The 17,927-nt window shown below is 44.4% G+C and overlaps 1 protein-coding gene across 1 annotated transcript in view; it reads right to left on the bottom strand.

Moving 5' to 3' along the window:
* The window catches only part of LOC109869090 (kelch domain-containing protein 8B), a 183,099-nt gene that overhangs the window by 91,458 nt on the left and 73,714 nt on the right, over positions 1-17,927 (bottom strand). The window contains exon 3 of the mRNA XM_031804141.1: positions 5,846-6,070. Coding sequence (XP_031660001.1) covers positions 5,846-6,070 — 225 coding nt within the window. The remainder of the gene's footprint in view (positions 1-5,845; positions 6,071-17,927) is intronic.

A 17,927-nucleotide genomic window follows, 5' to 3' on the forward strand; every position in this document is an offset into this window, starting at 1 on the left:
TGCCCTTGCTAGAAGCATGTGTTTCAGACATAAGGAAGTGGATGGCTGCAAACTTTTAAACTCGGACAAAACAGAGATGCTTGTTCTAGGTCCCAAGAAACAAAGAGATCTGTTGAATCTGATAATTAATCTTAATGGTTGTACAGTCGTCTCAAATAAAACTGTGAAGGACCTCGGTGTTACTCTGGACCCTGATCTCTCTTTTGAAGAACATATCAAGACCATTTCAAGGACAGCTTTTTTCCATCTACGTAACATTGCAAAAATCTGAAACTTTCTGTCCAAAAATGATGCAGAAAAATGTATCCATGCTTTTGTCACTTCTAGGTTAGATTACTGCAACGCTCTACTTTCCGGCTACCCGGATAAAGCACTAAATAAACTTCAGTTGGTGCTAAATACGGCTGCTAGAATCCTGACTAGAACCAAAAAATGTTATCATATTACTCCAGTGCTAGCCTCTCTACACTAGATTCCTGTCAAAGCAAGGGCTGATTTCAAGGTTTTACTGCTAACCTACAAAGCATTACATGGGCTTGCTCCTACCTATCTCTCTGATTTGGTCCTGCCGTACATACCAACACGTACGCTACGGTCACAAGACGCAGGCCTCCTAATTGTCCCTAGAATTTCTAAGCAAACAGCTGGAGGCAGGGCTTTCTCCTATAGAGCTCCATTTTTATGGAACAGTCTGCCTACCCATGTCAGAGACGCAAACTCGGTCTCAACCTTTAAGTCTTTACTGAAGACTCATCTCTTCAGTGGGTCATATGATTGAGTGTAGTCTGGCCCAGGAGTGGGAAGGTGAACGGAAAGGCTCTGGAGCAACAAACCGCCCTTGCTGTCTCTGCCTGGCCGGTTCCCCTCTTTCCACTGGGATTCTCTGCCTCTAACCCTATTACAGGGGCTGAGTCACTGGCTTACTGGGGCTCTCTCATGCCGTCCCTGGAAGGGGTGCGTCACCTGAGTGGGTTGATTCACTGATGTGGTCATCCTGTCTGGGTTGGCGCCCCCCCTTGGGTTGTGCCATGGCGGAGATCTTTGTGGGCTATACTCAGCCCTGTCTCAGGATGGTGGTTGGTTGGTGGTTGGTGGTTGAAGATATCCCTCTAGTGGTGTGGGGACTGTGCTTTGGCAAAGTGGGTGGGGTTATATCCTTCCTGTTTGGCCCTGTCCGGGGGTGTCCTCGGATGGGGCCACAGTGTTGGGGCCACAGGTTGGTGGTTGAAGATATCCCTCTAGTGGTGTGGGGACTGTGCTTTGGCAAAGTGGGTGGGGTTATATCCTTCCTGTTTGGCCCTGTCCGAAGGTGTCCTCGGATGGGGCCACAGTGTCTCCTGACCCCTCCTGTCTCAGCCTCCAGTATTTATGCTGCAGTAGTTTGTGTCGGGGGGCTAGGGTCAGTTTGTTATATCTGGAGTACTTCTCCTGTCCTATTCAGTGTCCTGTGTGAATCTAAGTGTGTGTTCTCTAATTCTCCCCTTCTCTCTTTCTTTCTCTCTCTCGGAGGACCTGAGCCCTAGGACCATGCCCCAGGACTACCTGACATGATGACTCCTTGCTGTCCCCAGTCCATCTGACCATGCTGCTGCTCCAGTTTCAACTGTTCTGCCTTATTATTATACGACCATGCTGGTCATTTATGAACATTTGAACATCTTGGCCATGTTCTGTTATAATCTCCACCCGGCACAGCCAGAAGAGGACTGGCCACCCCACATAGCCTGGTTCCTCTCTAGGTTTCTTCTTAGGTTTTGGCCTTTCTAGGGAGTTTTTCCTAGCCACCGTGCTTCTACACCTGCATTGCTTGCTGTTTGGGGTTTAGGCTGGGTTTCTGTACAGCACTTTGAGATATCAGCTAATGTACGAAGGGCTATATAAATACATTTGATTTGATTTGATATAAAGCATGGGATTGGGACCCTATAAAGCATGGGATTGGGACCCTATAAAGCATGGGATTGGGACCCTATAAAGCATGCGATTCGAACCCTATAAAGCATGGGATTGGGACCCTATAAAGCATGGGATTGGGACCCTATAAAGCATGGGATTGGGACCCTATAAAGCATGGGATTGGGACCCTATAAAGCATGGGATTGGAACCCTATAAAGCATGGGATTGGGACCCTATAAAGCATGGGATTGGGACCCTATTCCATGGCTCTGTGAATCAGTAACAACCTCCAACACAATCCACCCCGGCCTGAAACAACGATGTGGTTTCAAAAAGAATGGGGAAGAATGTGTTGGGATGTGATCCGTTTCAGAAAACCAGGCGTATGTCATGGGTCACTACTTCACAGGAGAGCCATTTGAACGTAAACTTTCCCCCCCCTATCAAAATATGTTTTTGGGGCAGAAATGCCTTCTGGAACATGTGAACTTTCATGTGCCTTATTAACAAACTTGTATGCCATCTGTAAATACAAAATATAATTGTTAAATTACGAGCCTAGTTGGTTTAGCCACAGAAAAAGTCAGCAACCTTCCCACTAGCCATGATTGGCTGACATAATGAGTGGGCTGGACATGCGAAGGTAATGATTCTCGTCCTACTCTTCTTAGGAGGAGTAGTAAGAAGGATCGGAGGACCAATGCGCAGCGTGGTAAGTGTCCATATTGTATTTATTATATGAACACAAAACAAAAACAACGAGAACGAAATGAAACAGTCCTGAACAGTGAAATACAAAACACAGAACAGGAAATAATCACCCACCCAACACAGGTGAAAAAAGGTATGATTCTCAATCAGAGACAACTAACAACACCTGCCTCTGACTGAGAACTGTACCAGGCCAAACGCAAAACACAACATAGAAAAACGAACATAGACAACCCAACCAACTCACGCCCTGACCATACTAAAACAAAGACATAATAAAATAACTAAGGTCAGAACGTGACACCGAGAGATGAGTTCGGATTGGTCTGCCAAATAGCACGCTTCTGTCTATAATATGAGCTGGTCAGTATGTGTAGGTAATCCTTTCTAAACACAGCTTTAAAATATATATATATTTTGCTTAGTAGAACTGTGTAAGTGTTGCTCTCCACTTTCTGGAGGACTGAGTTTTGAAATCAGTGGAATTAGAGTATGACAGCTAAGGAGATGGCTAAAAAACACATGTCTCCGGATTACATCTTCAAACTAAGGGCAACCATGGCATCCGTGACAGGGAGAAGCATCCATCCATGATGTAAGATAGACTAGCTAGCTAGTTATAGCCTAATGTTAGCTCATGCAGGGTAGTAACGTCATGAGTTGGGATTATTGTTCATTGTTTAGCTAGCTAGCTACATGTCTTAACAAAAGACACCACTAACAAACTAACCATTTCAATAGAACGTCACTGCAACAACTGTTGATAGATGTAGCTGGTAAATTTGCTCTGGCCAACTACTCCGATTTCAGAGCACTCTCATCTGAGTCTGGCAGAGCGCAGAATAACAGACAAATCCCATTAAATGGTGGATAGGCTTTCATATTTCAAAATAATAGCACTTCCTGGATGGATTTTCCTCAGGTTTTTGCCTGACATATCAGTTATGTTATACTCACAGACATTATTTCAAAAGTCAGAGTGTTTTCTATCCAAATCTACCAATTATATACATATCCTAACTTCTGGGCCTGAGTAGCAGGCAGTTTACTTTTGGCACACTTTTCATCCAAAATTCCGAATGCCTATCCTAAAAAAGTTACAAGTTTTGCATGAATGCTGCCATTAATGCAAGGTTTCTGGTTAGGAAATGTTTTAATAGTCACAGTGGGTACACAATCTCCGATGCACTTGCTAATAAACTCACTCACAGTCAGCGTAAATATCAATGGTGTTGTCTGAGGCTATCTGGAACATATCCCAGTCCACGTGATCGAAGCAATCCTGAAGCGTGGAATCCGATTGGTCAGTCCAGCGTTGGACAAACCTGAGCATGGGCGTTTCCTGTTTAAGTTTCTATCTATAGGCTGAGAGCAACAAAATGGAGTTATGGCCAGATTTCCCAAAGGCAGGGCGGGGGAGGGCTTTGTATGCATTGCGGAAGTTAGAGTAGCAATGATCCAGAATGCTAGCAGCCCGTGTCGTGCATTCGATACGCCGACAGAATTTAGGAAGTCATGTTCTCAGGTTATCTTTGTTAAAATCCCCAGCTACAGTAAATGCAGCCTCAGGATGTATCGTTTCCAGTTTACATAGTGCAGTTAATTTATTTTTAGGGCCGACGAGGTATATGCTTGGGGGGAATCTACACAGCTGTGACTATAATCGAAGATAATTCTCTTGGAAGATAATGCATTTGATTGTAAGGAATTCTAGGTCATGTGAACAAAATGACTTATGTTCCTGTATGTTGTTGTGATTACACCATGAGTCATTAAGGCATACCACCGCCCTTCTTCTTACCAGAGAGATGTTTGTTTCTGTCGGCGCAATGCATGAAGAAACCGGGTGGCTGTACCGACTCTGACAACATATCCCGAGTGAGCCATGTTTCCATGAAACAGAGAATGTTACAATCTCTGATGTCTCTCTGGAAGGCAACTCGTTCCCTAATTTCGTCCACCTTGTTATCTAGAGATTGGATATTGGCGAGTAATATGCTGGGAAGCGGTGGATGGTGTGTTCGCCTTCTGAGTCTGACCAGTAGGCCGCTCCATCTGCCTCTCCTGCGGCGACCTCGTTGTTCTGGGTCGGCCTCTGGGATAAGATCCCATGTCCAGGGTGGAGGTCTGAACAAAGGATCCACTTCTGGAAAGATGTATTCCTGGTCATAATGTTGGTAAAGTTGTCATCGCATTTATGTCCAATAGTTCTTCCTGGCTGTATGTAATAATACTTCCTGGGCTAACAATGTAAGAAATAATAACTAAAAGAACACATAAAAAAAACAAAAAACTGCATAGTTTCTGAAGCAAGGCGACCATCTCTGTCAGCGCCATCTTGTCCATCCAAAACGTTCAAAGGCCATTTTCATCAAAAGCGAGGTTACGAGTTTATCAAATTAAGCTGAAGCACTTTCCCGTTGTTCCTCAAATGCAGTGTGTGATATACCATGTTGTAGCTCTGAGTCTCTGCTTTTATCCAATGTAAAGTACACAATTTCAAATGTTGCTACATAAGACAGAATCAAGGTGGTCGATCGTGTATGCTAAGCTAAGCTAAATGTGTTACAGTGTGTAAGGGCAGTGTTTGAGTCTATAGGGTTGGTGTTGGCTTGTATGGAGGACATTATGCATGCATGGCTCTATAAGGGGAGACAGTTTGTTGAGCCAAATGAGTTCAGCTCACCAGTGGGACTGACTGAATGAGAGTATTGGAGCTATAGTGGGAGGAACTGAATGAGAGTATTGGAGCTATAGTGGGACTGACTGAATGAGAGTATTGAAGCTATAGTAGGACTGACTGGATGATAGTATTGGAGCTATAGTTGGAATGACTGAATGAGAGTATTGGAGCTATAGTGGGACTGACTGAATGAGAGTATTGGAGCTATAGTAGGACTGACTGAATGAGAGTATTGGAGCTATAGTAGGACTGACTGAATGAGAGTATTGGAGCTATAGTGGGACTGACTGAATGAGAGTATTGGAGCTATAGTAGGACTGACTGAATGAGAGTATTGGAGCTATAGTAGGACTGACTGAATGAGAGTATTGGAGCTATAGTGGGACTGACTGAATGAGAGTATTGGAGCTATAGTAGGACTGACTGAATGAGAGTATTGGAGCTATAGTGGGACTGACTGAATGAGAGTATTGATAGAGATACAAAACAACTTAACAATACTGGGTTTTATTTAGTTATGTGGGTAGAGCACCTGTAGCACTGAAGGGACTCACCCTGTTCTGGGTCGTACTCCTCCACCGTGCTGACAAAGTGAGGTCTGGAGTAGAAGTTATGGGGGCAGGGCTGCTGGAGCCCTCCTAGACTGAAGAAGCCCCGCTCGGTGGCAGCACAGCAGGCGAAGGCTCGGCGGCTGGGGATACAGGGGTAATGCGTCCAACTCTTCATTTCCAGGTCAAAGGCCTCGAAGGCTGTGACAGGAAGCTTTCCCTGACGCCCACCTGCCAGGGAGGAGAGGAGAGGAAGGAGTGGAAGGAGAGGAGGGTGAGATGGTCAAAGGGAGTGGGCAGCAGGGCATGAGAGAGAGGGAATGACAGAGAAGGAGAGATGAAAGGTCAGAATGGGTGGGAGGGATGAGAGGAGATGTGAAGAGAGAGAGAAACAGTTAGAAAAAAGGAATAAGTGTTGGCACTCTAAAAATGAGGGGATCAACAAAGGGTTCTTCTAAGATCCTCAAAGATCTTTGAAGAACTTTTGGGTTCTTGGCGCTGAAAATGGCCCGCAAAAAGGTTCTTCCAAGAACCCCATAGGAGGTGGGGTTCAATGAGGAACCTCCTTCGTTGGTGGGGGCTCTTGCAGGAACCTAACTGCCCAACTGAAACATTTGGATTTGAAAGGACAGCAGGTGCAGGCACTTAACTGAAAAATGTAAAGATCTCAACTTAAGGTTTGTCCCTATTATGATCTAAATGGATATTGTTTTCTGATGGGGAAGGGGTAATACAAATGAAGCCCGGGTGGCGCAGTGGTCTTAGGGACTGCATCGGGCTCTGTCGCAGCCGGCCGCGAACAGGAGGTCAATGGGGCAACGCACAATTGGCCTAACATTATCCGGGTTAGGGAGGGTTTGGCCGGTAGGGATATCCTTTTCTCATCGTGCACAAGCAACTCCTGTGGCAGGCCGGGCGCAGTGTGCGCTAACCAGGTCGCCAGGTGCACGGTGATTCCTCTGACATATTGGTGCGGCTGGCTTCCGGGTTGGATGCGCGCTGTGTTAAGAAGCAGTGCGGCAAGGTTGGGTTGTGTTTCGGAGGACGCGTGGCTATCGACCTTCGTCTCTCCTGAGCCAGTACGGGAGTTGTAGCGACAAGATAGTAATTACTAGCAATTGGATACCACGAAATTGGTGAGAAAAAGCGGGGTTAAATAAAACCTTTTTTTTTAAAAATGGAACCCTTAAAGGTTCTTTGAGGATCCATTAAAATGGGTTCTTTGAAGAACTTATAGGGAGGGGTTCCCCAACAGTTTCAATTTGAAAAACCCCTAAAGAAAACTCCAGGAACCTTTTCTTTTTAGAGTGTACTTAATGGATGGTTTGAAATGGTGTCCCCTTTATTAGCATTGCTGATTCCACATCTGTTAGGAGCAGCCGAATATCCTCGGGTGTGTTCTCAAATATAAGCTTGGCACATGGCCCAGTGAACATGCAGTACATCCAGCGATAAATGTGTGTGTATTCTGTCTCGTTCCATTGGTTTCTCCCTTTCCAACCTCTCTGGTCCTCTCTCTCTCTCCCTCTGTGAATAGAGCCCCAGGCTTTCTCTCCTCCAACTCTATCCAGCACACATGACAGCTACCCAGAGAGAGAGAGAGAGAGAGAGTGCCAGAGAGAGAGACAGAGAGAGAGAGAGAGAGAGAGAGACACAGAGAGACACAGAGAGACACAGAGAGAGACAGAGAGAGAGAGAGAGAGAGTGTGAGAGAGCGAGTGTGAGAGAGAGAGAGAGAGAGAGAGCGAGCGAGAGAGAGAGAGAGAGAGAAAGAGAGAGAGAGATAGGGAGAGAGAGATAGGGAGAGAGAGAGATAGGAAGAGAGAGTGAGTGAGTGAGTGAGTGAGTGAGTGAGTGAGTGAGTGTGTGTGTGTGTGTGTGTGTGTGTGTGTGTGTGTGTGTGTGTGTGTGTGTGTGTGTGTGTGTGTGTGTGTGTGTGTGTGTGTGTGTGTGTGTGTGTGTGTGTGTGTGTGTGTGTGTGTGTGTGTGTGTGTGTGTGTGCACCCACATGCACGTACATCCTTGCGTGTGAGAGTGTGTGAGTACTGTTGAGTATTACACTTGGAGCCTGGCTGACAGTGTGTATCGTAAAGATTATACAGCCTGTCAGTCTCTCTGCTGTTAGACCTGCAGCCAGTGGAAAAGGCGTGGTCCCTATTGAAACTGGAATAAAGTTTCTAACACACAGATTTCTTCACACAGGGTCGTGGGGTGAGACAGGGATGCAGCTTAAGCCCCACCCTCTTCAACATATACATCAACGAATTGGCGCGGGCACTAGAAAAGTTTGCAGCACCCAGCCTCACCCTACTAGAATCCAAAGTCAAATGTCTACTGTCTGATGATCTGGTGCTTCTGTCACCAACCAAGGAGGGCCTACAGTAGCACCTAGATCGTCTGCACAGATTCTGTCAGACCTGGGCGCTGACAGTAAATCTCAGTAAGACCAAAATAATGGTGTTCCAAAAAAGATCCAGTCGCCAGGACCACAAATACAAATTCCATCTAGACACTGTTGTCTCTAGAGCACACAAAAAACGATACATACCTTGGCCTAAAAACCAGCGCCACAGGTAACTTCCACAAAGCTGTGAACGATCTGAGAGACAAGGCAAGAAGGGCTCCATATGCCATCAAAAGGAACATAAATTTCAACATACCAATTAGGATCTGGTTAAAAATACTTGAATCAGTCAAAGAGCCCATTGCCGTGCAGAATTCTGCAGAGAGGGGTAGTACTCTCAGGGAACAGACAAGGTTACTACAGGAAGCAGAGAGGGGTAGTACCATCAGGGAACAGACAAGGTTACTACAGGAAGCAGAGAGGGGTAGTACCATCAGGGAACAGACAAGGTTACTACAGGAAGCAGAGAGGGGTAGTACCATCAGGGAACAGACAAGGTTACTACAGGAAACAGAGAGGGGTAGTACCATCAGGGAACAGATATGAGTACTACAGGAAGCAATATCCTCCGTGTACAACGTAGAACACCAAATAATGCATGCAGAGCAGAATTAGGCCGATACCCCACTAATTATCAAAATCCAGAAAAGAGCTGTTAAATTCTACAACCACCTAAAAGGAAGTGATTCCCAAACCTTCCATAACAAAGCCATCACCTACAGAGAGATGAACCTGGAGAAGAGTCCTCTTAACAAGCTGGTCCTGGTGCTCTGTTCACAAACACAAACACACCCCACAGAGTCCCAGGACAGCAGCACAATTAGACCCAACCAAATCATGAGAAAACAAAAAGAGAATTACTTGACACATTGGAAAGAATTAACAAAAAAACAGAGCAAACTAGAATGCTATTTGGCCCTAAACATAGAGTACATAATGGCAGAATACCTGTCCACTGTGACTGACCCAAACTTTAAGAAAGCTTTGACTATGTACAGACTTAGTGAGCATAGCCTTGCTATTGAGAAAGGCCGCCGTAGACAGACCTGGCTCTCAAGAGAAGACAGGCTATGTGCACACTGCCCACAAAAGGAGGTGGAAACTGAGCTGCACTTCCTAACCTCCTGCCCAATGTATGACCATATTAGAGATACATATTTCCCTCAGATTACACAGATCCACAAAGAATTCAAAAACAAATCAAAATTTTGATAAACTCCCATATCTACTGGGTGATTCCACAGTGTGACATCACAGCAGCAAGATTTGTGACCTGTTGCCACCTGTGACCTGTTGCCACAAGAAAAGGGCAACCAGTGAAGAACAAAATATGACATTTGTAATGTGGATTTTTTTTCTTCTCATTTTGTCTGTCATAGTTGAAGTGTACCTATGATGAAAATTACAGGCCTCTCTCATCTTTTTAAGTGGGAGAACTTGCACAATTGGTGGCTGACTAAATACTTTTTTGCCCCACTATATATATACAATATGACATTTGTACTGTCTTTATTGTTTTGAAACTTATGTATGTGTAATGTTTACTGTTAATTTCTATTGTTTATTTCACTTCTGTATACTATCTACCTCACTTGCTTTGGCAATGTTAACATGTTTCACCATGCCAATAAAGCCCCTTGAATTGAATTGAATTGAGAGAGAGATGGAGAGTGAGTGAGTATGTGTGTGTGTGTGTGTGTGTGTGTGTTAGTTTGTGTGTGTGTGTGTGTGTGCACCCACATGCACGATACTTTGTGAGAGTGTGTGAGTACTGTTGAGTATTACACTTGGAGCCTGGCTGACAGTGTGTATCGTAAAGATTATACAGCCTGTCAGTCTCTCTGCTGTTGGACCTGCAGCCAGTGGAAAAGGTCCCTATTGAAACTGGAATAAAGTTTCTATCCATGTTTGAGTAGACAGTGTCTGCAGTGCAGCATGTCAGTGTCAGGTGTTTGATCAGCCTGGACATAGTGACAGTGATCCCACTGTGATCACACGCTGATTGCTGACACTGACACTCAGCCTGGTGTACTTCAGGTTATATTCATCAGGTTATATTCATGAACATCACCTGTCATGAGAGCCAAACAAGTATTTCTTTAACTGCGAGAGAGAGAGAGAGAGAGAGAGAGAGAGAGAGAGAGAGAGAGAGACAGAGACAGAGAGAGAGAGAGAGTGAGATGGAGAGAGAGAGAGAGAGAGAGAGACATAGAGAGAGAGAGAGACAGAGAGAGACAGAGAGAGAGAGAGACAGAGAGAGAGAGAGAGAGAGAGGGAGAGAGAGACAGAGAGAGAGAGAGAGAGAGAGAGAGAGAGAGAGAGACAGAGACAGAGAGAGAGAGAGAGAGAGAGACAGAGAGAGACAGAGAGAGAGAGAGAGAGAGAGAGACAGAGAGAGAGAGACAGAGACAGAGAGAGACAGAGGAGAGAGAGAGAGAGAGAGAGAGAGAGAGAGAGAGAGCGAGAGAGAGAGAGAGGGAGAGAAGGCGTTTTGAAATTGAGCAGCCGCTGCTGAAAAATGAGCTCCTATAAGTATTGTAATGTACATGGTTTATGTAATGTACTGTAATGGTTGATGTAATGTACTGTAATGGTTAATGTAATGTACTGTAATGGTTAATGTAATGTACTGTAATGGTTTATGTAATGTACTGTAATGGTTTTAAGAGTGAAGTACATAGAAAAAAGCAAAAGAAAACTGCAAGACTGAATAGGAGAGAAAACGAGCAACAAACCAAGAAGATAGGCTTTTGAAAAAGTAAAGATTTTTCATAAAATTGTAGTTATCTTAGCTAGCTGAATTGTTTACCAGTTGCCAAGCAGTTGCTAGGGACTCTCCTGGAAGAAGCTAGCTAGCTAACAAAGAATAACAAAAAATATCTAGTTAACAGAAGAAAAGAAAGACAAAATAAGGACAGAAGAAAAAGGACATCAAAGTGAAACAGTCCTCTAAAGACACAAGAGACAATAATACAAGAAACAACTCTTCTATAGCAACATTGTAGCCAACATCACCAGCGTTGCTATGGAAATTGTTTACCCACCAGACATCCAAACAGAGAAAGCTAAGAAAGGTTTCAAAGGTTTGATGATGGCTCAGAACCATGAATGGCTGTTTGCAGATCTTACCAGTTGCAAAACAAGAGCAAATTTAATTTTTAATACCACTCGAGGGCACATATGGAAAAAGGTTATTTGCAACCATTTCCCTTTCTCAAAAAAGAGGGGCATCAGCCAAGGATGTCAGATCAGCATTTTGAGAATAGGTTTGCTACCCTAAAAGCAGACGATGAAATCATCTCAGAAACTGAGGAAAAAGTCAAGGAGGGAGATGGAGAAAAGCAGACCCCAACGGTCTCTGTGACCCAGCAGGAAGCCCTCAATGTCCCTCTACCTACCTCACCTGCAGCAGACAGAGCCAAGGACATGCCTACAACACCAAGAACACCTGCTATGCAACATTTCCACAACACCCTCTCTCTAATCGAAGCAGAGGTCATAGAACACAGAGAGAACAAGCTTCAAGAGGAGGACACTGTCCAGAAATTAAAAGAAGAGATTAAACAGTTGAGGGAGGAGAGCAGAGCATATATTGCTAAATTAGAAAGCAGAATGGGCAAACTGAGTAAGACAAATGATGACCTCTGAGACCATCTGAGCACAACAAGAAAGGAGCTAGAACTAAGAGAGAGGTACATTGACACCCTCAACCAGCAGCGAGTCATTATGTCCTCTACATCTAGAGAACATGTCCATCAGCTTGGCATAACACAAGCAGAACCTGAGACCAGCATGGCCTCAACACACAGTCGGATGACACTGCACCAGCCTCTCAGTCTGCTCCAGCCCAGGTCAACCTACCAGCCTACCAGTCTGCTCCAGCCCAGATCAGCCAACCAGCGTCCCAGTCTGCTCTAGCCCATGTCAGCCAACCAGCGTCCCAGTCTGCTCCAGCCAATGTCAGCCTACCTGCCTCCCAGTCTGCTCCAGCCCAGATCAGCCAACCAGCGTCCCAGTCTGCTCCAGCCCAGGTCAACCTACCAGCCTCCCAGTCTGCTCCAGCCCAGGTCAGAATACCAGTCTCCCAGTCTGCTCCAGTCCAGGTCAGAATACCAGTCTCCCAGTCTGCTCCAGCCCAGGTCAGAACACCAGCCTCCCAGTCTGCTCCAGTCCAGGTCAGAACACCAGCCTCCCAGTCTGCTGCAGTCCAGGTCAGAATACCAGTCTCCCAGTCTGCTCCAGTCCAGGTCAGAATACCAGCCTCCCAGTCTGCTCCAGTCCAGGTCAGAATACCAGCCTCCCAGTCTGCTCCAGTCCAGGTCAACCTACCAGTCTCCCAGTCTGCTGCAGTCCAGGTCAACCTACCAGTCTCCCAGTCTGCTGCAGTCCAGGTCAGAATACCAGTCTCCCAGTCTGCTCCAGTCCAGGTCAGAATACCAGTCTCCCAGTCTGCTCCAGCCAGACAATCACCCACAACTGCAATCCTTATTGATTCAAATGGGAAGTTCTTAGTCCAGGAAAGATGATTCCCTAGACACCAGGTGTATAAGTTCTGGTGTCCTACAACTGACAGTGCAATGCAGCTACTAAGTCAGACCAGGATTGACACCCCTGACAACATCATCATCCACACTGGCACAAACAACCTTCATGCCAAAGGGGAAAATGTATCTGGGGCAGTGAGAAGAGTGGCAGAACAGGCACAGGCTATGTTCCCAACAACCAATATAGTTGTGTCCACCCTCCTACCAAGAAAAGACTTCCCAGGAAAGTTGATCGACAAAATAAATCAACAGATCACTGTGGACTGTGCCTCACTGCTCAACATCAGAACGGCTCAACAACCCACTCTGACATGTCAACACTTATACGATAATGTACATCTTGATCAGAACAGTTTCAGAACCTTTGCCAAGGACCTAAAAGATGCAACACTTAGCAGGGACCCACACACCCATCACCCCAGCAACAGAGGTCCCCCGTCCCACATTCTGAAACAACAGTACCTCCACCATCCCCAGGAGAAAAGAGCCAGACACGGTTTATTGCAGCACAGCTCTACTAGACCAGGCCCAACACAGCACAGATTTACCAGACCAGACCCACCTCAGGACTGCACGACTAGACCCGTCCCAGCACAGCTCTACTAGACCAGGACCAACACAGCACAGATTTACCAGACCAGACCCGCCTCAGGCACGACTAGACCTGGCCCATCACAACACAGCACGACTAGACCTGGCCCATCACAACACATCACGACTAGACCTGTTCCATCACAACACAGCTCTACTAGACCTGTTCCATCACAACACAGCTCTACTCGACCTGTTCCATCACAACACAGCTCTGACCACTACTCCAGGGTCGGACAGAACACTGTCCTTCAGAGAAGTACACCACATGATGCAGTCTGGTTTGAGTAAAGTACATTGAAAAAAAACAAAATAATATATATATATATACACACATACACACATACATGTACATACATACATACATACATGTACATACATACATACATACATACATACATACATACATACATACATACATACATACATACATACATACATACATACATACATACATACATACATACATACATACATACATACACCATGTATCAGTCAGATCATCAGCCTACATATGCTGAGGTAACCTCTGGCAAAGGGTGCCACAGGGTTCAATTCTCAGGCCGACTCTTTTCTCTGTATATATCAATGATGTTGCTCTTGCTGCAGGGGATTCCCTGATCCACCTCTACGCAGACGACACCATTCTATACACTTCCGGCCCGTCCTTGGACACTGTGCTATCTAACCTCCAAACGAGCTTCAATGCCATACAACACTCCTTCCGTGGCCTCCAACTGCTCTTAAACGCTAGTAAAACCAAATGCATGCTTTTCAAACCGTTCGCTGCCTGCACCCGCACGCCTGACTAGCATCACCACCCTGGATGGTACCGACCAAGAATATGTGGATATCTATAAGTATCTAGGTGTCTGGATAGACTGTAAACTCTCCTTCCAGACTCATATCAAATATCTCCAATCGAAAATCAAATCTAGAGTCGGCTTTCTATTTCGCAACAAAGCCTCCTTCACTCACGCCGCCAAACATACCCTAGTAAAACTTATTATCCTACCGATCCTCGACTTCGGCAATGTCATCTACAAAATAGCTTCCAACACTCTACTCAGCAAACTGGATGCAGTCTATCACAGTGCCATCCGTTTTGTCACTAAAGCACCTTATACCACCCACCACTACAACCTGTATGCTCTAGTTGGCTGGCCCTCGCTACATATTCGTCGCCAGACCCACTGGCTCCAGGTCATCTACAAGTCCATGCTAAGGTAAAGCTCCGCCTTATCTCAGTTCACTGGTCACGATGGCAACACCCACCCGTAGCACGCGCTCCAGCAGGTGTATCTCACTGATCATCCCTAAAGCCAACACCTCATTTGGCCGCCTTTCGTTCCAGTTCTCTGCTGCCTGTGACTGGAACGAATTGCAAAAATCGCTGCAGTTGGAGACTTTTATCTCCCTCACCAACTTCAAACATCTGCTATCTGAGCAGCTAACCGATCACTGCAGCTGTACATAGTCTATCGGTAAATAGCCCACCCATTTTTACCTACCTCATCACCATACTGTTTTATTTATTTACTTTTCTGCTCTTTTGCACACCAATATCTCTACCTGTACATGACCATCTGATCATTTATCACTCCAGTGTTAATCTGCAAAATTGTAATTATTTGCCTACCTCCTCATGCCTTTTGCACACAATGTATATAGACTCTCTTTTTTTCTACTGTGTTATTGACTTGTTAATTGTTTACTCCATGTGTAACTCTGTGTTGTCTGTTCACACTGCTATGCTTTATCTTGGCAGTTGCAAATGAGAACTTGTTCTCAACTAGCCTACCTGGTTAAATAAAGGTGAAATAAATAAAAAATAAAAATAAAAACCTAGAACTATCAGAGATTGGAGCGCCAACTACTGCAACTAATATGCAGACTACTGAGCTAGACAGATCCTTTAATTCACACATGCACGCACGCACGCGCACACACACACACACACACACAAACACACAGGGTTGCAGATTGCATTGTACTTATTTTATGTGCAATCTATTCCATTCTTATTAATTTGTTCACAACTATTCTTAATTTTATTGACACCGGAATTATAATAATAATTATATGTAATGGAGTGTATGTATGTAATGTATGTAGAGTGGGCAAAAAAGTATTTAGTCAGCCACCAATTGTGCAAGTTCTCCCACTTAAAAAGATGAGAGAGACCTGTAATTTTCATCATAGGTACACTTCAACTATGACAGACAAAATGAGAAAAGAAAATCCAGAAAATCACATTGTAGGATTTTTTATTTATTTATTTGCAAATGATGGTGGAAAATAAGTATTTGGTCAATAACAAAAGTTTATCTCAATACTTTGTTATATACCCTTTGTTGGCAATGACAGAGGTCAAACGCTTTCTGTAAGTCTTCACAAGGTTTTCACACACTCCTGCATAAACAGGACTTAGCACTGAATGAAATCATTACATTACATTTCAGAAATCATTACATTTCAGGCACAGGGTAAAGTGCTTCTTTGTGGAGATTTCAATGCAAGAACAGGTTCTGAGTCTGACTACACTGATGCAGGAGGTAAACACCACATATTTGGACACCTCTCCTTGTACAGTAGCCCTATTATAAAAAATCAACATCCCAATTAGAATTTGGACCAAAATATTTGACAGTGTAATCCTACCAATAGCTCTTTGTGGAAGTGAGGTTTGGGGGCCGTTCAATAAACTGGACTTTAAAATGTGGGCCAAACATCCAATTGAAGCCCTGCATGAGGTCTGTCGGAAAATTCTAGAGAAAAGTCCAGAGATATACACCAACTAATGCATGTAGGGCAGAATTGGGGCGTTTTCCAGTAATAATGAAAATATAGAAAATATCATTAAAATGTTGGCTACATCTAAATTCAAGTCTGCAATTTAAAGCACTTCAAACCCAAGAGCTGAGCCCAGAAACGAGCCCTCTCAGTCAGCTGGTGTTGGACCTCACCAACCAAGCTGACACCAGCACTGCTTCAAAAGAAATAATTCCAATAAACAAAATCATGAACCAATCAAAGGACTCATATTTACAACATTGGAAAAATGAAACAAAATCCCAAAGCCGACTAAATTGCTATCTGACCCTAAACAGAGAATATGAATTGGCTGATTATCTCTACTCTGTCAGAGATACGAAGCAGAGACAGATCCTTACCAAGTACAGGCTGAATGACCACCAACTGGCAATAGAAACTGGCAGACATAAAAAAGACATGGCTACCCAAAGAGGAGCGTGTATGTGGTCACTGCATGACAGGGGAGGTAGAGACAGAGATGCACTTTCTCCTTTACTGTGATAAATATTCCTCACAAAGAGATTCATTATTCACAGAAATGACTATATTTATTCCAAATTTTAACTTATTAAACCCAGAGGAAAAACTAAAAGCACTCATGGGCGAAGGATCAATAACTCCTCTTGCAGCCAAATATGTATTTTCCTGCCATAGCCTGAGGGACACTGAATAATAACATCTGCATAGTAAACAGTAACTTACTTATTATTACTATTATTGTTATTACTATTATTATTGTTGTTTATCATTCCAAATAGTAGTGGTATGGGTGGTAATGGTAATTATATCAGTTTTACTACTGTTAAAGTTAGTTATAGTTTCATTTTCCATATTTGACCATTTTATTGTTATTATTTTTGTATTTAATTTTGTATTATTATTTAATACCATTTTATATTATTATTTGAGATATATTGTATACATTGTTGCTTTGGAAACATTGTTTTTCATGCCAATAAAGCAGCTTGATTTGAGAGAGAGACAGAGAGAGAGAGAGAGAGAGAGACAGAGAGAGAGAGAGAGGAGAGAGAGAGAGAGAGAGAGAGAGAGAGAGAGAGAGAGAGAGAGAGAGAGAGAGAGAGAGAGAGAGAGAAAGAGAGAGAGAGATTAGGGAGAGAGAGATAGGGAGAGTGGAGAGAGAGAGAGATACAGAGAGAGGAGAGAGAGAAGAGAGAGAGAGAGAGAGAGAGAGAGAGAGAGAGAGAGAGAGAGAGAGAGAGAGAGAGAAAGAGAGAAAGAGAGATAGGGAGAGAGAGATAGGGAGAGGGAGAGAGAGAGAGATACAGAGAGAGAGAGAGAGAGAGAGAGAGAGAGAGAGAAGAGAGAGAGAGAGAGAGAGAGAGAGAGATACAGAGAGAGATACAGAGAGAGGGTAGAGAGAGAGAGAGAGAGAGAGAGAGAGAGAGAGAGAGAGAGAGAGAGATAGGGAGAGAGAGAGAGATACAGAGAGAGAGAGAGAGAGAGAGAGGGAGAGGAGAGAGAGAGAGAGAGAGATAGGGAAGAGAGAGAGAGAGAGAGAGAGAGAGAGAGAGAGAGAGAGAGAGAGAGAGAGAGAGAGAGAGAGAGAGAGAGAGATAGGGGAGAAGAGAGAGAGAGAGAGAGAGAGAGAGAGAGAGAGAGAGAGAGAGAGAGATAGGGAATAGAGAGAGAGAGAGAGAGAGAGAGAGAAGAGAACCAGAGAGAGAAGGAGAGATAGAGAGAGAGAGATAGAGAGAGAGAGAGAGAGAGAGAGAGA

Source organism: Oncorhynchus kisutch, linkage group LG24 (assembly GCF_002021735.2).
Source record: "Oncorhynchus kisutch isolate 150728-3 linkage group LG24, Okis_V2, whole genome shotgun sequence".
NCBI classification, from domain to species: domain Eukaryota; kingdom Metazoa; phylum Chordata; class Actinopteri; order Salmoniformes; family Salmonidae; genus Oncorhynchus; species Oncorhynchus kisutch.